Source organism: Canis lupus, chromosome 33 (assembly GCF_011100685.1).
Source record: "Canis lupus familiaris isolate Mischka breed German Shepherd chromosome 33, alternate assembly UU_Cfam_GSD_1.0, whole genome shotgun sequence".
Lineage (NCBI taxonomy): Eukaryota > Metazoa > Chordata > Mammalia > Carnivora > Canidae > Canis > Canis lupus.
The window spans coordinates 11,759,695-11,783,895 of NC_049254.1; the positions used below are offsets into that span (position 1 = coordinate 11,759,695).

At 37.6% G+C, this 24,201-nt stretch overlaps 1 protein-coding gene across 14 annotated transcripts in view; it reads right to left on the reverse strand.

The window, feature by feature from the left end:
* Positions 1-1,646: 1,646 nt before the first annotated feature.
* Positions 1,647-24,201, reverse strand: part of CBLB (Cbl proto-oncogene B) — a 407,079-nt gene continuing 384,524 nt past the window's right edge. For 10 of the 14 annotated variants that reach the window (XM_038582709.1, XM_038582710.1, XM_038582711.1 and 7 more), the window contains 2 exons: positions 23,204-23,323; positions 1,647-2,088 (listed from right to left, as the gene is read on the reverse strand). In XM_038582709.1, the coding sequence (XP_038438637.1) occupies positions 1,829-2,088; positions 23,204-23,323 (380 nt within the window). In that variant the 3' untranslated portion in view covers positions 1,647-1,828. The other 4 variants (XM_038582714.1, XR_005383232.1, XM_038582717.1 and 1 more) reach the window with 4 other exon arrangements.

A 24,201-nucleotide genomic window follows, 5' to 3' on the forward strand; every position in this document is an offset into this window, starting at 1 on the left:
ACTCATATACCTGCCCACAGGTGGAACATCTAAGGAAGAGTAAAAATTCCTCTCCGGGGACACTGAGCAGTGCAGACTCTACTTGAAGAAATCAAAACACCCCTGCCTGTGACTCAAGTACCTCCTATCATGATAGCCAAACCTTTAAGGGCACGTGTCACATGTCACTTTGCAAAACAACGCATTAGTTCCCCTCCCCAGGTCAACTTGCTGACTGCTCCAGGCTTGAACCTCAGTTTCCATGGGGTCCTGCTAGATGTTTGGTCCTGTCCTTTCAAATCCTGAAGAGAGGCTCACTATCAGATGCATCCTTTTACATCACACAAGGTGTGAAGTTGAAAGACGAGTGGTAACAAGGTGCACAAGCCTGCAATGAGTACATATTTAGAAAACCTTCTGTGGGCTCAAGCACTTTACACAGATCTGGTCCCATTTCTCCACTAACTTCTCATTAGGCTTTGTCCACCAGAGCCAGAGAGGCTTTTGCCATCAAAAGCACAGATAAAGAATAACAAAACATCAGATCAGAATCAGCTTGTGACAGTTTGTGCTTTAAAAACACAGTGCCTAACAGCGTCAAGCACATCATAGATGCTCAATAAATATTTGCAGATTAAGACTAATAACATGGTTTCTGTTTGGGGAGAAAAAAAAAAAAAAAAAGCAAAACTACATAAATTTCCTTCCCCTGACCGGAGGCAGCAACGAGAATCTACAAATTAAATATGATTCTGATTTGATTGCAGAGATTTTTTTTTTTTTTTTTTGGCCAAAAAGAAAAAAAAAAAAAAGAAAAAGAACAGAACATTGCCACAGTAGCATTGGCACTTAACAGTGCATCAGGGATTTCACTCTTTCCACTGCAATATGGACTGGTTCCTACACCTGTTAGGTCCCAGAGGGTAGTCGACCCTCAAATAGGAAATGAGCTCTCTTCCACTTTGGGAAAGGTAGGAGCATAGTTTTATCTGAAAACTATTCATATATTTCAGGGAGTGGCCCTCGGACTCGGCCCGCCTCACGGTAACGCAGGCCTGAGGGTCAGGGAGCCGCACTCTAGGACGTCAGCACGGCGTTCTAGGACGTCAGCACGGCGTTCTAGGACGTCAGCACGGCGTTCTAGGACGTCAGCACGGCGGCGTCCCGCGCAAGTGCGCGTCTCCCGCCTCCGCAGCTGCTTCCCACCTACTAGCTCCTGTGTTTGCAGAGTAGGGACACCCCAGGGATGACAGAGGAGACACGGGAGGTTAAGGGATCACGACACTTTCGCTAAAAAGGGACGTTCCTCTCTATCGTATGAAAACCCCTTATCAGAAAGGCAGCGAGTTCACCGACGAAGAAAACGCTTTATACATTCATAATTTTCCCGTCTCACAACAGCAAAGGTTTCCAAAAGAAAGACTCAGTAGTGAAGGCCACACACTTTTTTTTTTTCCTTTTTCTTTCCTTTTTTCTTTTTTTTTTTTCTTTTTTTGCATGAGTTCGATACGCTGAAGATCAGAACCTCTGAAGCATCCTGTAACTGGGCGAAATGGCGTTGGACCCGGCGGCGCGTGGGGCGGGGCGGGGCGGGCGCGTGACCGCGTGACGTCGCCGCGGCCGTGACGTCGCCGCCGCCCCCCCCCCCCGACGGCGGCCTCGCGGGGGCCGTGGCAGCGAACCCGGAGGCGCGCAGCGGGCGCGAGTCGGCCGACGTGTAAACAAGGAGAAGCGGTTCACAGATCTCGAAGTTCAAGGGAAGTAAACGTCTTTAAATTATTTCTGTCAGTTCAACCCTGATTCGAAAAGTATGGCTGGCAGGGCGAGGCCCCGGGCCCGGGCCCGGCCGCTAGAGGTGCAGCCGCGGGGAGACGGGCGGCGGGTAGGCGAACTCGCGCAGGATGCTCCGGGCCACCTCGACGTTGTTCTGGGCGATCTCCAGCGCCCTCTTCACTTCCTCGAAGGCGTAGCCCTCCCCCATGAGTTTGGCGATCTTCGCGTCCACGTTTTCCGACGCTGCCTCGGGCCCGTGGGGCTTCCGGTGCTGGACCTCGGGGGCGGTCCTGCGCGGGCGCGGCTTGGGAGGCCGGGCTGGTGCCTGCGAACCATCTGTGAAGATCAGAAAGAAAGAAAAAAAAAGAGGTGTCCTGTCAATAATGGGATGAAAAAGGAGATCCCGCGTCACTTTGACCTTCTGGTATGTGAACACCCTATTGTTTTTTCGTTATCCCCGTGTTTTATATGCGGTCGCGGGGAAGGCTGTCTCGTCCCCATGCTGAACGTTGATAATAATAAAAAAAAGAACTGGGTCCGCAAGTGTTGCAAGTTTGAGGAATCAGTACGAATTTATTCCCGATTCCGCAGTGATCCTTGGAGCCCCGTGAGATGACAGCGGAGGAGGGAAGACGGCGGCAAAGGCCAGGAGCCTCCGGCGGCCCCTCCTCGGGCCCGGCGCCCCTGCCAGTCGGATTCAGGTTAATAATGACCTCGACGCTTCGAGCTACTGGTGGTTAAAGAGGCTGAACCGAGAGGCAGACGCTCGGCTTTGCTCACCTACTTTACCCCGATTCCAGGGCACGAAGTTTTGCTGGAGAAACAGCAAAGCCGGCGGGGCGATCCGGGCTGAGTCCGTCCCCTGAGGAGTTTCTCAGAGTTCAATGAAAGGACACTGGTGCCCACGGGGAGACCGTAACCTGACTCAGGCAGAGACTTCGAGCGCCCGGCCCTCGCAGGTCACGGGGCGTGGGCTGGCACCGAGAAGGCTCTGTATCATGGATGTCCATGATACCCATATTTGGTGCTGTATTTCAAAAGCTTAGATTTTAAAAAGATGATTAGGAATTATCAAATTTATGCCGTGAAACACATTGATGGATTTAAGACTTTTTAGACACTGACACTTCTTTAATATCCTTTCTCAGGCCACTGACAAATGCCAAATGATAAATCTAAGGGCATACTTAAGTACTGTTTCCTGCATTTATGACTAAACATCTCAAGTTATTCTGGTCTGCTAAATTGCATTTCTTACTAGGTTTTTAGGTTCCATTTATTTTCTATTAAGTATTTCCATTATGTCATGCAGCGATGGACAATAAATTTTACTTTGCTTCTAATGATTTCCAGAAAAACCGTTAGAAATTCTAGCAGGCTTACCCTTTAATCAATCACCACAGAATTCATACATTGAAATCTTGTCTGTTCTGATTTACTTTGGGGTGAGAAAAAATACCTACACTTAAATGCAAGTCTAAATTCCTCATTTTCTACAGGTAACTCTCTAAGAGTTTTTCTGATACTGTTATTTTGCTTTTGTCCAAAATACTGAGAAGGACATATGAATGTCAAGCATCTTTGAAAAGAATAGCTAAATATGCTCCTAAAGTGGGAAGGATACGATGGCAGCTGGAGACACACCTACTAGTATTGACAATGAAGTTTTAAGATTTACAACTTTTAAATTTAATAACCATGTGTATTTTTAATTGAAGTAGAGTGGACATACAGTATTATATTAGTTTCAGGTGTAAACAGTGATTTGACATTTATAAACATTACAAGATACCAGTGAGTGTAGTTACCGTCTGTCACCCTACAAAGTTATCATGATGTCACTGACTATATTCCCTATGCTGTGCCTGTGTTCTCACTGGAAGCCTGTCTGTACCTCTTAATCTCCTTCAGCTATTTTGCCCATTCCCCAAATTCCACATAACCACCAGTTCTCTGTATTTATGTGTTTTTTTTTTCATTTTTTTTTTTTAGATTGCACATACAAGTGAAATTTTATGGTATTTGACTTATTTTACTTCGCATGGTACCCTCTAGGTCCATCTACATTGTCACAAATGGCAGGATGTCACTATTTGTGGCTAATATTCCCCAGTGTGTGTCTCTGGGTGTGTATATATATCTTTATCCATCTGTTGATGGACACTTATATTGCTTCCATGTCTTGGCTACTGTAAATGATACAAAATTGCATATATATTTTCAAATTGCTATTTTTGTTTTCTTTGGGTAAATACTGAGAAGTAGAATTGCTGGATCATATGGTAGTTTTATTTTTTAAAGGAATCTCCATATATTTTCTGTAGTAGCTACACCAGTTTACATTCCCACCAACAGTACAGGAGTTCCCTTTTCCCCACATCCTTCCAATGCTTGCTTCTTGATGATAGCCATTCTGACAGGTGTGAAATGATACTCCCATTGTGATTTTGAGTTGCATTTCCCTGATGATTAGTGATGTTGAGCATCTTTTCACGTGTCTGGTGGCCATTTGTGTTTTTTTTGTTGTTGTTGTTGTTTTTTGAAAAATGTCTATTCAGGTCCTCTGCCAGTTTTTTTTATTGGATTTTTGTGTGTGTGTGTGTGTGTTGGATTATAGGAGTTCTTTATATATTTTGAGTATTAACCCTTTATTGGGTATATAATTTGCAGATTTCTTCTCATTCAGTGGGTTGCCTTTTCACTTTATTGATAGTTTCCTTTGCTGTGCAAAAGTTTTTGAGTTTGGTGTAGTAGCAATTGTTAATTTTTGCTTTTGTCACCCTGCCCTGGAGAGAGAGATGCAAAAAAAATTAAGATTGAGGTCTAATTTACTACATACGTTTTTCTCTTTGGACTTTTAAGGTTTCAAGTCTTACATTTAGGTCTTTAATCCTACTTTGAGTTTCTTTTCACATATAGTGTGAAGTGGCCCAGTTTTCTCAATACCATTTATTGAAAAGACGGTCTTTTCCCCATTTTATATTCTGGTCATCTTTATCACAGATTGACCTTAGACATGTGGGTTTATTTCCAGGCTGTCTATTCTGTTCCAGTGATGTAGGTGTCTGTTTTTGTGCCAGTAATATGCCGTTTTGCTACAGTTTGTAGTATAGTTTTAATATGGCACTGTGATACTTCAAATAGCTAAAGCATTCTTGAGATAGGAACAAAGCTTAAATTCTTTGTGGTTTCATACAAATATTAGTACTATTTGTTCTAGGTCTGTGAAAATGCTATTGGTATTTTGATAGCGATTGCATACAATCTGTAGACTACTTTGGGTAGTATGGTATTTTAGCAACATAAATACTTCCAATCCACGAACACATCTTTCCATTTAGTTGTGCCATCTTCAGCTTCTTTTACCAGTATGTTATAGTTTTCAAAGTACAGGTTTTTTTTACTTCCTTGGCTAAGTTTATTCATAGGCATTTTATTCTTTTTGCTTTGTTTTTGGGGGCTTTTTTGGGGCATTTTATTCTTTTTGATACAATTGCAAATGAGATTATTTTCTTAATTTCTCTGATGGTCCATTATTAGTATATAGAAATAACAATTTTTATATGTTAATTCTATATCTTGCAATTTTACTGAATTTATTTATCCTAATAGTTTTTTGGTAGAGTTTTCTATATATGGTATCATGTCATCTGCAAATAGTGACGGTGGTACTTCTTATGAACTTAGATGCATTTGTTTGATTGCTGTTACTAGGACTTTTAGTACTACGTTGAATCAGTTATGAGAGTATCCTTGTCTTGTTCTAATCCCAGAGGGAAAGCTTATAGCTTTTCACTGTTGAGTGTGATGTTAACTGTGAGCCTGTCATATACAGCTTTACTATGTTGAGGTATATTCCCCATCTAACCACTTTGTTGAGAGTCTTTATCATGAATAGATGTTGAATTTTGTCAAAAACTTTTTCTACATCTATTGAGATGATCATATTTTATCCTTCATTTTGTTAATGTGCATCACACTGATCTGCTGATACTAAATCATCCTTGTATCCCTGGAGTAAATCCCACTTGATTGGGGTGAATGATGCTTTTAATGTGTTTTTGAATGTTGTCTGCTAATGTTTCGTTGAGGATTTTTGTATCTACGTTCTCTCAGGATATCAGCCTGTAATTTTTTAAAATAATATCTTTTGTCTGATTTTGCTATGAGGGTAATTCTGCTATCGTAGATTGAATTTGGAAATGTTCCTTCCTTTTCAATTTTTGGGAATATTTTGAGAAGGATATATATTAACTTTTCTTTAAATGTTTGGTAGAGTTCACTTGTGAATCCATCTGGTCCTGAACTTGTGTTTCCTGGGAATTTTTAAATCACTGGTTCAACTTCATTACTAGTAATTGGTCTGTTCATATTATTTCTTTCTTTCTGAGTCAGTCTTGGAAGATTGTGTTTCTAGGGAGTTAGCTATTATTTCTTCTAGGCTGTCCAAATTACTGGCAAATAATTTTTTGTAGTAGCCTTTTATAATCCTTTGTATTTGTCAGTTGTAACTTTTCCTCATTCCTTTTTTTTTTTTTTTTTTAACAAAGATTTTATTTATTTATTCAGGAAAGACATGGAAAGAGAGGCAGAGACACAAGCAGAGGGAGGAGAAGCAGGCGCCATGCAAGGAGCCCAATGTGGTACTTGACCCTGGGAATCCAGGATCAGGCCATGAGCCAAAAGGCAGACACTCAACCACTGAGTCACCCTGGTGTCCCTCCTCATTCATTTCTGATTTCATTTGAATCCTCTTTCGCTTGATTAGTCTGGCTAGAGGTTTATCCTTTTTTCTCTAAGAGCCTGCTCTTAGTTTTGTTGATTTTTAACCCCCCCCCCCCCCCCCCCCGCTTTAGTCTTTTCATTTATTTCCACTCTGATCTTTGTTATTTCTTTCCTCTCCTTCTAACTTTGGGCTTTGTTCTTCTTTCCAGTTCTTAGGTGGTAAGGTTAAATAGTTTGAGATTTCTGTTGTTTCTTGGGGTAGGCCTGTAGGACTATAATCTTCCCTGTTTTCACTGCATTCCAAAGATTTTGGAAGTTTGTGTTTCCATTTTCATTTGTCTCAGGGTATCTTTTTTAAAATTTTTTCTTTGATTTCTTCACTGACCCAGATTGTTTAGCAATGTTGTTTAGTCTCCATGTATTTGTGTTTCTTCCAGTTGCTATAACTGCTTCCTAAATTCATACTATTGTGATAAAAAAAATGCTTGATATAATTTCCATCTTCTTAAATTTATTAAGAATTGTTTTATTGCCAAACATGTGACATATCCTGGGGAAGGTTTCATGTGCACTTAAAAAGGTGTATCTTGCTGCTTGGGGATGGAACGTTCCATAGAAGTTCCATATAAATCTTAGTCCATTCAGTGTAATGTGTTATTCAAAGATACTGTTTCCTTATTGATTTTCTGTCTGAATAATCTATCCATTGATTTAAGTGAGGTATTAAAGTTTCCTGCTATGATTTCATTAGTGTCAGTTTCTCCCTTTAATTCTGTTACTATTTATGTATTTAAATGTTAGTATGTTAGGTACTTAGGTATTTAGCATTGTTATATCCTCATTAGATTGCTCTTTATCCTTATGTAATGCCCCCTTTTTAGGTCTGTTTTGTCTGATGTCCACCTTTTGTTTTCTCATTTTCATGGAATACCTTTTTCCATGCCTTTTCTTTGTAGGTATCTTTAAGGTGTGAACTCTCTTGTAGTCAGCACAGGGATGGATCCTGTTTATCCATTCATTCACCCTGTGTCTTTTGGTTGGAGCATTTAGTTCATTTATATTTAAAGAAATGATAAAAATGTAGTTATTGCTATTTTGTTAATTGTTTTTTGGATGTTTTCACAATTCTCTGTTCTCTTTAGCTCTCCCTTTTTGATTTGATGACATTTTTTAGTGTTATGCTTGGATTTCCTTCTACTTTTTTGTGTATGACAGGTTTTTATTAGTTTGTTACTAAGAGTTTTCATATATAACTCCCTATTTATATAGCAGTTTATTTTGATTGTCACTTGTTTGAACTCCTTTTGAAAGCACTATGTTTCTACCCTCTACTCCATTGCATTGTGTAATATGTGCACCCCTCAAGTAATTACTGTAGGTACAGTTGTTTACCACGTTTGTCTTCTAACCTTTGGGGTAGTTTTGTAAGTAATCGATCTATTAGTTTTACTATATAGAGCCTTTTTTTCCCCCTTCCATTTAAGAAGTCCTTTTAATATTTCCTGTAAGGCTGGTTTAGTGATGAACTCTTTCATTTGGGAAACACTATCTCTCCTTCAATTCTGAATGCTAATCTTGCCAAATACAGTATTCTTGGTAGTGGGTTCCCCCCTCTGCCCCCTTTAGTACTTTGAATATATCATGCACTCCCTTCTGGCCTGCAAAGTTTCTGCTGAAAAATCTGCTGAAAGTCTTACAGGTGCTCCCTGTACATAGCTAGTTGCTTTCCTTTTTGTTGCTTTTAAGATTCTCTCATCTTATTTTTTGGCATTTTAATTATTATGTGCTTGTGTGAATGTCTTTAGGTTCATCTTGTTTGGGGCTCTCTGTGCTTTCTGGTCCTGAATGTATTTTCTTTCCAAGTTAGAGAAGTTTGCAGCTATTATTTCTTCAAGTATGTTTTCTGTTCCTTTCTCTTCTCCTTCTGACACCCTTATATTATAAATGTCAGAATGCTTGATGTTGTCCAAGAGGTCCCTTAACCTATCCTCATTTTTTTCAGATTATTTTTCCTTTTTGCTGTTCAGCTTGGATGATTTCCACTCCTTGGCCTTTGAGATTGCTGACCCATTCTTCTGCTTCCTCTAAGCTACTACTGATTTCCTCTAGTGTATTTTTCAACTAAGTTACTGTATTGTTCAGCTCTGGTTGGTTCTTTTTTTATGTTTTCTTTGTTGAAATTCTCAGAGTGTCTTTAAGACCAATTTATTTGAACTCCTTATCAGATGGATTGCATATCTGTTTCATTTAGCTTCTCTTCCCCACCCTCCTGAGGTTTTGCCTTGTTCTTTCATTTGGAAATTCTTCGTGTCTCCTTATTTTGCCTGACTCTGTGTTTGCTTCTATGTGTTAGGTAAGTCAGCTATGTCTCCTGGTCTTGAAGATAGTGGCCTTAGATAGATGGTGTCCTATACAATCATCCCCTGGTCATCAGAAGCAGGTGCTTCAGCGGTATTGCATGTGTGAGCTGTGTGTGGGTGGGATTGGCCTCTACCCTCGTCCTGACCAAAGCTGCCTTCTATGTGTGGCATGGTAGAAACATTTTAGGGGGAGATCTATATAGGAAAGGGCAGAGTGGGGAGAGCAGTGCTAGGAAAGTAGATGGAGAGCATCCAAACCGGAGACCACCAGCATTGGATGAACGAGGCTGAAGGAAGGCAAGAAAAATGGTGTCTGCCAACACTTCCATTCCTGGAAAAAGTTTCCGCAGATCTCTGCCCCAACCTGCATATACCCTAAAATAATTACTGAATCTTCACTAATGGCCCTGGTGCTTTTCAAACTGCTGCCTCAGTACTGGGTCTTGGAGTAAGTTTATGTACAGGCCCTTTAAGAGTAGAGTGGAATCTTGATTTTTCTATGGTCCTCAGGCTCTTCTGAAGTGAAGCCCCACTGATTTTCAAAAACATCATTGGGTTTCATATTCCTGATGCACATCCCTAGGGTGAAGGGTGCCCAGTGTTAAACTGCTAACTCCTCAGGGAGGACCTCTGTAACCTGTGATATCCCTCCTGCTTCTGGGTTGCTGTGCCGGGGCCTTGGTTCCCAGCCACATCTCATCTCTGCTCCTTCTACCCTTCTTGATGTGGAAGAACGGTTTTGCTAATCTTCAGGTCATTCTCAGAAAGAGTTGCTCTATCTGTAGTTATAGGCTTAATGTGTCTGTGGGAGGAGGTGACCTCAGGGCTACCTATTCTACCATCTTGTCCTTACTCTAAACATACGGATTTTTGATCCTGGTAAAGGACACACACAAAAATGACCCATTTCACCAGGAACAACCCAAGGAACTTATCTGTTATGTAAGGTGGCTCTAATAAATACTGGCAATGGAATTTGCAGATGACTATACTTGAAAAAATAAGTAGTAAACATAATTTAGGAAACCTAAGTTAGCAACGAAAAACACATACACAGACATGATGATTAAATCAACTCTAGAGAAGTGAAGATATCTCTGATCCTGGAACTGGTATATTTGCACACAAAATATATTTCAAATATCAACTATGGAAAGTGATTCAAACAATCTCTGGACGGAATCACGATCGATTTTAAAGACTTTTCATTAAAAAAAAAAGGGGGGGGGACTTAAGTAAAGATTTACTTTCCTAATAGGTATTTTCTCTTGAATTCCAAAGTCACATATCCCAGCACATTTAATCCTAGTCCTCACTGCTCTAACTCAAAGTTTATTTCCTCAAGAGTGCTGATATCTCTTCAGAATCTTACAGATGTTTGGAATTTGTGAGGACAGGTGACTTGGGAACCCTACTCTTCTGCCATCTTGCCCTGCCTCCTCCAGATGTTTGGCATTTGAACACTATCAATGTATCTGAGCCTACAAAGAGAAGTAAAATGGAATCTGTTGCAACTCTGGCCACCTGTTATAAATTTCTATTGGTGAATTTTTTTTTTAGTCCGGCATATCTTAATTTTTTGTTCAGTTGATTTAACTGGATAGAGTAGCTCTGCACTAGGTAACTTACAGCTACAAGAGACTTTTCTAGATACAGATGAGGAACATCACATGGAGATGGGATTGGTCAGGTGCATTTCACTTTGGCAACTAAGATTTGGACCTTAAGCTAAGCCATTTGTACAATTTTCACTCTCTAAATCTATTTTCCTATTTCATTTTTAGAGGTATTATTTATACCTTCTTGGTGAGGCAGAATGCAAATTAATTAATGTAATGGTCTTTTCAGCACATATACTGAACATTAAAAGGAAAGGACAATGAATTCACATCTATGATAACTGCTATATTTAAATACTGTGACAGTAATTACTATAAATTAATAGTAATGTCAGAGAAGTGTGGAAGAGGAACAAAACATGAAAACTTGTTGTGAGTGCTTAATTCCATAGAAAGCTTAAGCAACATCCTAGTAAGGAAGATCTGTTACAACCTGAACCAAGAGTGGAAACTATTAAAAAAGAAGCGGTGGGGAGGGGCAGGGAGGGGCTCCTGGGTGGCTCAGTTGGTTAAGCAGCCAACTCTTGATTTCAGCTCAGGTCATGTCAGGGTTGTGAGATTGCGCCCTGTTTTGGACTGTATGCTGGGCATGGAGCTTGCCTGAGATTCTCTTAAGAAAAAAAAAAAGGGGGGGGGGGAGAACAGACCATTTTCATGCTCATCATTAGAGCAAACTGCTTAAAAGCAATCCCTCTTTCTATATATCCTTCCCCAAAGTTTACAGACAGCCTTCACTTTCCCACTTGTTCTTTTTTCACAATGTCTAAAAGAGATATCAGGTCCTTATTGCCTTTATAATGGATAGGTAATAGGAACAATGAGACAGAAGATGAAATTATCTTATAGTTTTCCAAAAGTTGTTATAATTTGGGGGTATACATTGTAATAACTATGAATCTTATCAACTCAATGGGAATTTCTGTACCAGAATAAATGTCCTTTCGATATCTTCTTAAGGATGACATGTGTTTATTCTAGTGCTGCTGCCCATGCTCATCGTATTTTCTAACTATGAGAAATGGCAACCATATCAAAGTAAGTGCAAGAATATATGGAGTCTTAGGATATAAACAGTACATCTTTCTGGAGCACCAATTTTACTTAAGGATGTGAGAAAGTTATTTTTAAAGAATTTTATTTATTTGCTTATGAGAGACATAGAGACACAGGCAGAGGAAGAAGCAGGCTCCATCCAGGGAGCCTGATGTGAGACTCGATCCCGGGTCTCCAGGATCAGGCTCTGGGCTGAAGGTGGTGTTAAACCACTGAGCCACCTGGGCTGCCCCATTTTTTTTTAAGATTTTGAAATGAATACATATTTATCAAGGAGGAAAATGTAAAATTTGTATGAATTTTTAAGATAAAACAGACTTTGAACAACACTGAGGCTTTAACCAGAAATGGACAATCGGGAAATTGATTCAGAGTTAACCCCTTGGTGGGCTAAAAGATTTGAGAAGTACTGGTTTAGGGTTAAATCTTGATTCAATTTTCATTTTCTGAGCATATAAATGAGCAAAGCGGCATCAAGAAAAATCCTGGATGGCATGGGAATTATCCTGAATACATGGTTAGAATACCTTAAATGATTACTCCAGGTCATGCATTCTAAATGAGGGCAGTATCCCCAGGAGGGTGAAAATTGGTCCTTAAGGGACAAGAAAAGATCTTAGATGCTAAAAGGGTACACAGAAATATAAAGTATATCTGTGGTATTAAACTGTCATTGTTGCAGGAGTGATTAGGAAAAAAGAAAGGTCTAAAAGAGTCCTTGGGCAGATTATGATTTAAAAAGGCAAGCTACGTTGCTGTAGTTCACATTTCTCAGGGTTGATGGCACCTCCACTTCAGGGGCTAACAGCTATCTCACCACAAGAGATCCTTATTACTTCCTTCACTGTCTAAATTTTGAAAGATTTGCCTAATAAGTAAATGTCATCACATCGATGAATACACTATTTGTTATATTAATCTTATTTAATAAAACAAACACCAAGTTTCTATATTTCTAGACAAAAGCAAAGGCATTTAACTCATTTTTCTTGCAAATAAAGTTGGGATTTCTGTTAGACTTCTAAAATGTTAGTCTTTGACAGCACATATAAATGATGGACTATCATACAATAATTTAAAATGCCACTTTATAAAAAAATTTAATGATGTGGTAAGATACTTATGAAACTGTTAAATGGAATTGAGAGGGAATTGACATACTGAGTGTGATCTTGACTTTGTGAACATGCACACAGATAAACATTAGAAGGAAGTACTCCAAATGGCAATAATGTTCCTGATTGATGATGGGTTAGAAGTGGCTTCTTTTTCTTGTTTTTGTATTTTGTTCTCCAACGTCCATATATTACTTTCATTAGAAAAAAAACCAAATAGCTTCAGATCCCCTCTGTTAGCTTTACAGGTCTAACTGCTCAAAGATCCAACATGGAGAAATAACCTGATATATAAAGTATAGAAAGCATATGGTGGGTGGCTTCCTAAGATCATGTGAAAAAGGACCAGGATTCAGGTTTCAAAATCTCTAGTATAATTCCTAATACTCTGTTCCATCCCTCTGTCGTCATTACTATTCCTTTGCTACTATCAGATTTTATCACTGGGCATCTCCAAACTCAGTTTAGCAATCACTGTTATATACATGTGTGATTTTTTAAAACTTAATTTGGCTTAGCTGCAGGCAGGATAACAAATATACACAAATAGCTTACTGATAATACACAGAATTCACATCCTATTACACAGGTACTTACTAGTTGTGAAACCCTGGGTAATTTATTTTCTTCTATAAATTGACATTAATACTATTTCAGATTGGTTGTGAGGAATACAATTATGTCTATTTATATAAACTCTTCAATATATCCAATAAATGATATGTATATTAAACTCTCTCCATATAAATGTACATTTATATATAATTATATAGTTACACATATACCTATATGTCTATATTTAAAATACTAGCTTTAACATTTGGCTCACAGTAACTGCCTAACAAATTTAGAAATGATTATTATGTACAATCTGAGACATCATCTCTAAATTAGAGTAGCTTACTACTTCATGGTATCCATGAAGTACTGACTACTGAGTAAGTAGAACTACTTACTGCTTACTTCATGGATAATTTATTCCATGGATGATATTTAAGATAGACATATAAGTTACTTCTAATTCATGGGTAATATTTGAGATAGACATCAAGACTCAGACTGATTTTCTCAACTATAACAATATCTGAGAATTAAAAATATAAATTTAACTGATCAAGGCATTAAAATAAATTTTAAATACGTAATTATGACTCTGTTATCCCACTGGAAGTTGGATCAATATACCACAAACTTCAATTGCTATCAGTATAGATACAATAATTTTATAAGGACATGTATTAATATAGTTTTCACTAAATTACAAATAAAAAAATTTCAGATACACAGTGATAGATAATATGATAATTAAGGCTAAAGTTATACAGTTTTGTAATATATCCAGAAAATGGTTATAGGAAAACTATATTACTATTAAATTTGTAAGAAAAAAAGATTCCAGATACTGTGGTTTGAAAACTAGAGCTGTATGTAAGGGAAGATATTTCAGGTAGTTATATTGTAGTAAAACTTTTTAACACTGCATTTTCCTTTGTTGAAACACACAAAATAATTTATCTTCAAACATCTTATCAGTGATGACAATACACAATTCCAACCCTTGAGTGAAGTGAAGCCATGATTTTCAACTGAGATCTTAAGGGAGAGAACTTTAGAATATTTGGTCTTAATATAAAATTCATTCAATATTCCATTACTTTTCCTTTAAGCTAGTAAAAATAAAAGTAGTATTGGAATTCCTTTTATGATGAGACCTCCTTTAAAATGTTTTACCAGTTACAAACACATTTAACATAAGTCATGTGCTGATATTCTAGTTCTTTTAGTGTTACCTTGAACTGTCTTCTAAATACCAAGAATAGGAAAAGGTTTCCCAAGAGCTAATGCTGCACTTCATCCAAATGAGCACAAGCACATCATTATGACTTTTTTATTCTAATAAATTTTATTCTATAAATTGGATTCCCTAGACTTTTAAAGAATGGTACTCAAAATGTAGCACATTATAACCTAAAACAAGAGAAAAGCAAACTGGAAAATCTATAAAAGCTCACACATAGATAGTATAGACATGAGCCCCATATAACTAAGATTCGCATGTAAAGAAATTTAGCAAAAAAAATTATCTGCCTCACATACAAGTATATGTGAATTTAACAAGTCTGGTAAAATCCATTTAAAAAAATCCACTTATTATTAACATTCATATCATTAAATATCAATTGTCACATCTAAGAATATTATATTTTGGAGGGGAGGAATAAAATATTTGGAACCGCTGTTGGTCCATGTAGACATACATGCATGCATTCTTTTTAGACAGGAAACATTTTTAAATCAATGAAAAAAATACTTTTAAATTAAAAAAAAATCCTTTTTCACAGAAAACATATATAAAGCACTATCATTTATTTAGAACATCATAAAGATAAGAGAAACTGAATTTGTAAGATACAGCAATTATACTAGAATCCTTAAAGGTCATCTTTATAAGACATTAATAAAAACCCATCACTACAAAATAAGGGATTTTAGAATCCCAAAGGCACATGGCACCCAGTCTCCAGTTTTTAATGGACAAACCTAATCCAAAGGACAAGCCCAGTCCCTCTGCTGGTGTGAAATAAACCAGTGAACAGCCTGTGAGCTGCATGTCAGCAAATAATCTTGATGGAAAAAAAGTATCTTATTTTCTGTGGTTGACTGTGTTTGTAAAGAGAGTTCAGGGAGTAGGTTGAAATATTTGATGTTACAGCTAGCTGAGGCCCTCAGAGTAATAATCAAGATGATTTTATCACTCAGGTAAAAGCTAGTTCATGCTCCTTGGTAAATGCTTATTTGGGGATATTTCACCAAGGGTTGTGACTCAAAAGTTCTTCCTTGAAATTTCTAATGTAATGCTAATCAGAATTCCTAACATTTGAAATCATATGTGAATGATGCTCCTTTAGGCTCTACAACACCCACATATTATGGAGCAAAACTGTAAAGCAGCTGTGTAAATACAGCCTTTTGGCCACAACTCTTCAAAAGACTTGAATACATGTTTCTTTTAATCCAGAATTGGTGGCAGTGAATATATTATTTTAAATCAGTCATGGTACTTTTCTTGAAGTTATAGTTTAAGGTTATTTCCTTAAGGGATCTGCTTCCTTCTCTTATATAGAAGCTGCCAGATAATGTCACTTCTTCCTGAGTTTCACATTTTTTTCATATCTGGAAATCAAAACTATGTTTCAAGGGCTACCTAGGGATATATCTGAAATCTTGGAAGGATTACAAGTAAATACGAAGACAGCATGGACCAAAATTTGAACAGGTTAATAAAATTTTCTATACTTTTCTGAGATATCTTCAAACATTAGAACACGTAAAATCATAGAGGGACTTCTACTTCTCCCACTCGTGTCATCAAGTACATAAGAACTACTATGTTGATAATTCTCAAAGCAACTCATTAATTATCTTGATTCAGAGGTTACAGAATATATGGCTGTCACTATCAACAAATCTTCTTGAAAGGAGATAAGAATCTACAAAGGAAAAACTTCTGATGTTTACAATTATGAGGCAAAAATATTGTTAATTCTGGTCTAAAATGGCACTGTAGGAAGACCCTAAACTCACCTCCGCCATGGACACGCCAACTCTGCACCTATTTACAAAGCAATTCCTCCTGCAGAACTGAGGGCTGACTGACCAGCTTCTGTACAACAAAAGATAGACCACAGACAGAACAGCAGGAGAGATGGAATGAAGGGAACTCCCACCCGATGTCGCCAACTGCAGTGTAGAGGGATGGCTCTGGGGGACCAGGAGCAAATTTGTCTGCACTAGGGCATGGAAACAAAGCTGGGGTTTAAAAGAGCAACTAACTATAAAAGGACTAGCCCTAGAACCCTGCCACACAATGGGGACACTACTAAAACTCTCTCCAGGTTGGAGAGGCTGGTGAATACACAATTTCCATTCCCCCTCCACCTTGATAGAATGGATGGGAGCAGGGTCCAGCACCTTAAGTGGATGACCACCCCACTGAGCCCTGGGCCCCTAGTCCACACCAGCTCTAGCTGTCCCACCTAGGCATCCCCAGAGTGTGCACCCTGGTCAGCACTTGCTGCAGCTCCAGGTGTTAACGCTGAGGTGGCAGATACAGAGAACCCTAGAAAACTTCCCATACCACCTCAGCTTCACATGGTTTGCTAGGGTGCCCTGGGATGCAGAGTGCTCTGGGATCTCCTGGCTCATGCCTGCATTGGCTCCAACTGCTTTGCTGGGACACCCTTCCCCCCTCCCCAGTATGGAGCATGGTAGGAATCCCTAGCCCATGCCCATCTAGGTTCCACCTGCCCTGCCAGGGCACCTGCTGCATGGAGTGTCCCATGCCCCCAAAGCCTGTGTTAGCCTCAGCTCTGGTCACCCCTCCAGGGTACCTCTGCATTGAGCACCCCGTGACACCCTGGATTGCCGTCACTTCAGCCTCAGCTGTCCTGCCAGGGCAGGCTCTGCTTGGAGAGCCCGGCGACCACTCCAGCCCATGAATATTTCAACTTAGGGACCTCCAGCCAGCCAATCTTACAAGTACAGAGTCTATACAAGGGAGGACCAGCCAGCCAATCTTACAAGTACAGAGTCTATACAAGGGAGGACCATATACAAGACTGTTCCTTCAAGATTAAAGTTGCTGTTCTACCTAATTCAAAGACATAAAAATCAAAATGACAAGACAGAGGAACATGCTCCAAATGACAGAACGAGACAAAACCTCAGAAAAAGAACTAAATGAAATGTAGATTATCAGGCATACTGCTTAAGAGTTTAAAGTAATGATCATAAAAATGACCACTGGGCTGCAGAGAAGAATGGAAGAACTCAGTACTTCAATGAAGAGATAAATATAAAAAGAACCAACCTCAGCTGAATAATACAATAACATTGTATTATTGAAATGAAAAATACAGTAGAGGAGATTCACAGTAGTTTAGCAGATGCAAAGATATAGATCTGGAAGACAGGATAATGGAAAGCATCCAAGATAAACAGCAAAAAGAAAAAATAATTTAAAAAATAAGGACAGGTCAAAGGATCTCTTGGACAACATCAAGCAAACATTTGCATTATAGGGGTTCCACAAGGAGAAGAGAGACAGAAAAATGTATTTTAGGAAATAGGTGAAAACATCCCTAACCTGGGGAAGGAAACAGACCTCTAGATTCAGGAAGCACAGAGAAGTCTGAACAAGTTGAATCCATGGAAATCTACACTATGACACAATAATTAAAATGTCAAAGGTTAAAGATAAAGAGAATTTTAAAAGCAGCAAAAGAGAAGCAAAAAGTTATATACCAGGGAAACCCCACAGGTTGATCTCTCAGCAGAAATTGTGCAGGCCAGTGGGAGTGACATGATATAGCCAAAGAACTGAAAGGAAAAACCTTACAACCAAGAATACTCTACTCCAAAAGACTGTCATTAAAAATTAAAGGATAGAGTTTCCCAGACAAAAAAAGAGTTGTTCATCAGCACTAAACCAATGTTACAAGAAATCTCAAAGGAACTCCTTTAAGAGAAAAGCTTATAGTTAAATTGTGAATAAAAAGAAGTAAAATATGAAAACATACATAAAATGTGGAGGGGGGAGTAAGAAAGCTCTTTTAGCATAGGTTCAAACTTAAGTGATCATCATTACTATTATAGACTGCTATATAGTTAGGATGTTATATATGAACCTCATGGTAACTATAAACTCAAAACCTATAACAGATACAAAAAAAATAGAAAGCTAAGCATAATACTACAGAAAGTCATCAATCACAAGTAAAGAGAGCAAGGAAAGAAGAGCATAAAAACTATAAAACAACCAAAAAACAATGGTCTAAATATTCTAATCAAAAGACAGAGGGCAGCCAAATGGATAAAAAACAAGATCCATCTGCATGGTATCTACATGAGACTTGCTTCAGATCTAAAGACATATATAGCCTGAAAGTGAAAGGATGGGGAAAAAAAAAAAATTCCATGGAATGGAGATGGGAAAAAAAAAAAAAAAGCTAGGGTAGAAATTTTATTAGACAAAATAGACTTTAAAACAACGTCTGTCATATGAGACAAAGAAGGACATTACACAATGATAAAGGGATCAGTTCAACAAGAGGTTTAATGGGTTTTAAGTATCTATGCTAGCAATACCAAAGCACCTAAATACATAAAGCATATAAGTAGCAGACATAAAGGGAGCACTACTGAGGATACTATAGTAATAGTAGGGGATACTGACACTCCACTTAAATCAATGGATTATGCAAGCAGAAAAATCAATTAGGAAATGTCGTCTTTGAGCAACACTTCAGACCAGATGAACTTCAGATATATACAGAATATTTCATGCAAAAAAATATACATCTTTTCAAATACACATGGAACATTCTCCAGAATAGATCACGTTAGGCCACAAAACAAATCTCAAATTTAATAAGAATGAAATATCCTACATCTTCTCCAACTACACGTTATGAAATTAGAAATCAATCACAGGAAAAACAGGAAAAACTGGAAAAAGGACAAACGTATGGAGGCTAAACAACATGCTACTAACAACCAATCAGCCAACAAATCAAAGAGGAAACAACACATGGAAACATGAAAATGAAAACAAAGGCCTAAAATATTTGGGCTATAGAGAAAGCATTAAAGGGAAATTTATAGTGATACAGACCTACCTCAAGACAACAGAAATCTCAAACAATCTACACTTATACCTAAAAGAACTAGAAAAAGAAGAACAAAGAGAACTCAAGTTAAAGTAGAAAATAATAAGGACCAGAGCAGAAATAAACAAAATAGAGACCAAAAACACATTGTAAAAGATCAATGAAACCAAAAGCTGGTTCTTTGGAAAAAAACAAAAACAAAACAGACAAAATTGATAAACCTTTATTATCAAGGAATAAAAACACAAAATCAGAAACAAAATAGCAATTGAAATCACAGAATACAAAGGATTATAAGAAACTACTACAAAAATATTATATGCTGACAAAGTGGACAGACTAGAAGGAATGGTTAAATTCCTAGAAACTTCTGAAATTCCTAGATCTTCTGAAACTAAATCAGGATGAAACAGAAAATCTGAACAGATAATTAATAGTAATGATATTGAACTGAGAATCAAGAACCTCCCAACAAAAGTCCAAGACCAGATGAATTCACAGATGAATTCTACCAAATATTTAAAGAAGAGTTCATAAGTATTCTCCTCTAACTATTCCAAAAAACTCCAGAAGCTTCCAAATACATTCTGCAAGACTAGCATTTACCCTTAGGGTAAAACCATCAAGACAAAGCCACCACAAGAAAATTACTGGTCAGTATCCTTGATCACATATTATCCTAGAGAAGCAGGGATGCTTCAATATTTGCAAATCAATCAACATAATATACATCAACAGAACAGGATAAAAATCTTAATAGATACAGAGAAAGCATTGAACAAGATTCAACATCTGCTCAAGAGAAAAACTCTCGACAAAATGGGGTTAGAGGGAACATTATCTCAACATAATAAAGGGCATATATGAAAAATACACAGCTAACATCATACATAATGGTGAAATACTGAGCATTTTCCCTAAGATCCAGAGGAAGACAAGGATGTCCGTTCTTGCCACTTTTATTGGACACAAGACAGGAAGTCTTAGCCACAGCAATCAGAGAGAAAAAAAGTCCAAATTGGTAAAGTAGTAAAACTGTCACGGTTTGCAGATGACATGATACCATATGTAGAAAACCCTGAAGATTCTACCAAAAAACTGCCAGAATAAATGAATTCAGTAAAACTGCAGAATATAAAATTAGTACATAAAAATTGGTTGCATTTCTATACACTAATAATGAAGTAGCAGAGAGAGAAATTAAGAAAATCTTATACAACTGCACCAAAAAGAACAAAATATCTAGGAATAAATTTAACCAACGAGGTGAAAGACCTGTACTTTGAAAACTATAAGACATTGGCAAAAGAAACTGAAGATGACACAAGCAAATGGAAAAGTAATTTCATGCGCATGGATTGGTAGAATTAAAATGTCATACTACCAAAAGCAATCCACAGATTCAATGCAATCTCTATCAAAATACACAAAGCATTTCTCCACAGAACTAGAACAAACAGTACTAAAATGTGTATAGAACTACAAAAGACCACAATTGCCAAGGCAATCATGAAAAAGAAAAACAGAACTGGAGGTATCACAATCCCAGGTTAATAGTTTATCTTTACTAAGTTATAGTAATCAAAACACTACAGTACTTGGCACAAAAATAGACACATAGGGCAATGGAACAGAATTGAGAGCCCAGAAATAAACCCATGATTATACGGTCAACTAATCTACAACAAAGGCAAGCATATACAATGTGAAAAAACCAGTCTCTTTAACAAATGGTATTGGGAAAACTGGACAGCTTCATGCAAAAGAATGAAACTAGACCATTATCTTACACTATACACAAAAAGAAACTCAAAATGGATTAAACATCTAAATGTGAGACCTGAAACCATAAAATTCCTAGAAGAAAACACAGGCAGTAATTTCTCTGACATCAGCCTTAGCAACATTTTTCTACATGGGTCTCCTCAAGTAAGTGATTGGGACTACACACAAAACACTTTTTCACAGTGAAGGAAACCATAAAAAAAAAAAAAAAACCCAGAAGGTAACATACTGAATGGGACAGGCTATGTGCAAATGATATATTTGATTAGAGGTTAATATTCCAAATATATAAAGAACTTCTACAACTCAACACCCCTCCCTGCAAATAACCAAAAAATGGGCAGAGGATCTGAATGCATTTTTTCAAAGACATACAGGTGGCCAAGAGACACATGAAAAAATGCTCAACATCACTAACTATCAAGGGAAATGCCAATTAAAACCACAATGAGATCATCTCACACCAGTCAGATTGGCTGGAATCAAAGAGAGAAGAAAAAAGTGTTGGCGAAGAAGATGTGCAAAAAGGAACACTCAAGCACTGCCGGGATTGTAAATAGGTACAGCCCCTGGGGAAAACAGTCTGGAGGTTCCTCAAAAAATTAAAAATAGAAATACCATATGATCCAGAAATACCATACTGATATTTACCCAAAGAAGTTAAAATCATTAATTTGAAAAGACATATGCACGTTTTCTGCAGCAACATTATTTATAATAGTTCAGATATGGAAGTAACCCAAGTGTCCACTGATAGCTGATGTGTGTGTATGTATATGTTTGTATGTCTGTGTGTATATACACACAGAATATTTCTCAGCCATAAAAAAACAAAGAGATCTTGCCATTTGTGATAACATGGATGGACCTAAACAGTATTATGCTAAGTGAAGTAAGTCAGAAAAAGACAAATACATCTGACATCAGTTATATGAGGAATCTAAAAAACAAAACAAATAAACTAAAAGCAGAAACAGACCCACAGAGAACAAACCAATGGTTACAAGAGGGGTAGAGTGTGGGGGATGGGCAAAATCGGTAGAGGTGAGTGGGAGATACAGGCTTCCAGTTATGGAATGAGTAAGTCACAAGGATAATAGGTACAGCACAGGGAATATAGTCAGTGGTATTGTAATGGCACTGAATGGTGACAGAGGGTAGGTTCACTTGCAGTGAACAGACCATAAAGTATGGATTTATCAAGTCCCTACATTGTACCCCTGAAACTAACGTAACATTGGGTCAACTGCACTTCAACAAAGAAAAATGTGTGTTCAGCACAGCATATACATCGGCTACTCTTCCTTTTACCCACCTACTTCCCTATTCAGCCAACCATTTATCCAAGAATCGTGTGCTAGGCCCTCTTGTGAGTGTATGGGGACATAGCAGTGGAGCAAACAAGACCCTTATCTTCAAAGCATTAATATTCTAGCAAAGACAGACAGACAAATAACAAACCAAGCAAACAAATGAATGGCATTTCAGATAGAGACATTTTTTGAAGAAAAATAAAGCACAAGGAGGGTATAGAAAATGACTACATAAGGTATATGGGACTATTTTAGATATAGTGGTAGAGGAAGGCCTCCTGAAGAAGCAATTTCATCAGCATTTCATTATTAACGGCTAGGAGTATGACTGGTATTTACTAAAATGGCACATCCTTCTCCCATTCTGCTTAATAGCTGCCAGTGGAGCACTGCAGCACATCCCTTTGAAAATTAATAGTTTGGTGCCAATATTAATTCTAAAGAGATTTTTTCCTTTAGTTGAAAAATAAGAGAATGCAGCATTTTGATGTACAAAGAGATTTTTCCCATTGCTCCTATCTGGTAGGGCAAAACAAAAGTTAGAGAATGAATAGGTTCTGAGTCAGACTATGTGCTTTACTAAGTGAACAAAAGATAATATGAAGGTATCATTTTTTTTTCTTTTTAATGAGGCAGTTTTGTAGGCATTCCTTTCATAATACAAGCTTTATAAGCAAATTTTAAAGCGATAAAAATACTTTTTAGGCTGGCAGTTGCTCATTAAATTATATAATGAATAAAAAGATGCTCTGAAAAGCAAAAAGCATGATATGAACGTTAGGAAGGCATTATAACTATTATTGGCCAACTCACCTGAAGCTGAAGGAAGCTGATCATAGTCCTGTGATGTTCTGTTGGATTTGACATTTTCCCCTGGTAATCTCCTAGCAGGAGGCAGAGGGACTTGACCACTTACTGGATCAAAGAAGGGGTCTTAAAAGTAAAGATAATTTTCAAATTAATATGATCTCTACCAAATTGCTGAAGAAAAACATTCTAGAAGTGCTCTATAAAGATCAAAGGTTTTGAAAATTAGAACAATAATTTCATGACTGATATTAACCTTCTTTTAATCCTATTTTCTAATTTATTCATTACTTGCTCAAATATGCTCTTCCCATTTATTCCTAGACAATACAAAATACTAATTATATATTTTCCAGATCATAATTATAAAATTCTTGGTGATAAAAGCTGCTGCAAATTTTTATTTTCTGCCCCATTCTGTCCGGTGTAATGAATAGAAACTGTTGCAAAGTAGGAGCACCTGGGTGACTCAGTTGGTTAAGCATCTGCCTTCAGCTCAGGTCATGATCCCAGGGTCCTGGGATTGAGCCCCGTGTCAGGCTCCCTGCTCAGTAGGAGGTCTCCTTCTCCCTCTGCCCTTCCCCCTGCTTATGCGTGCTCTCTCTCATAAATATTTTTAAAAATTAAAAAAAAAGAAACTGTTGCAAAGTGAAAGAAAAAAAAAGAGGGTTTGAATTTTGCCTATAAGCGCCATTATCAAGTTTGTTAATCTCTAAGCATTAGGCATAACCTATAAAATGTACCTGACATTTGGGATTTGTGAAGATTAAATAAATTCATGTGTGTGAAATCTCCTGTATATATAAAGTGCTCCTTAAATTACTACATTGGGCATCCTAAGCTAAAAGTCATTTTTAACTGGGTCACTGAACAGTAGATTCAATTGTTAAAAATTGTGGTATTAGTACCTTTAAGCTTTTTATGTACAGTAAAAAGTGGTATTTTTAACCACCTTCGCAGTCAGAGCAGTGGCATCTGAAATAGTACAAATTATGAATTATACA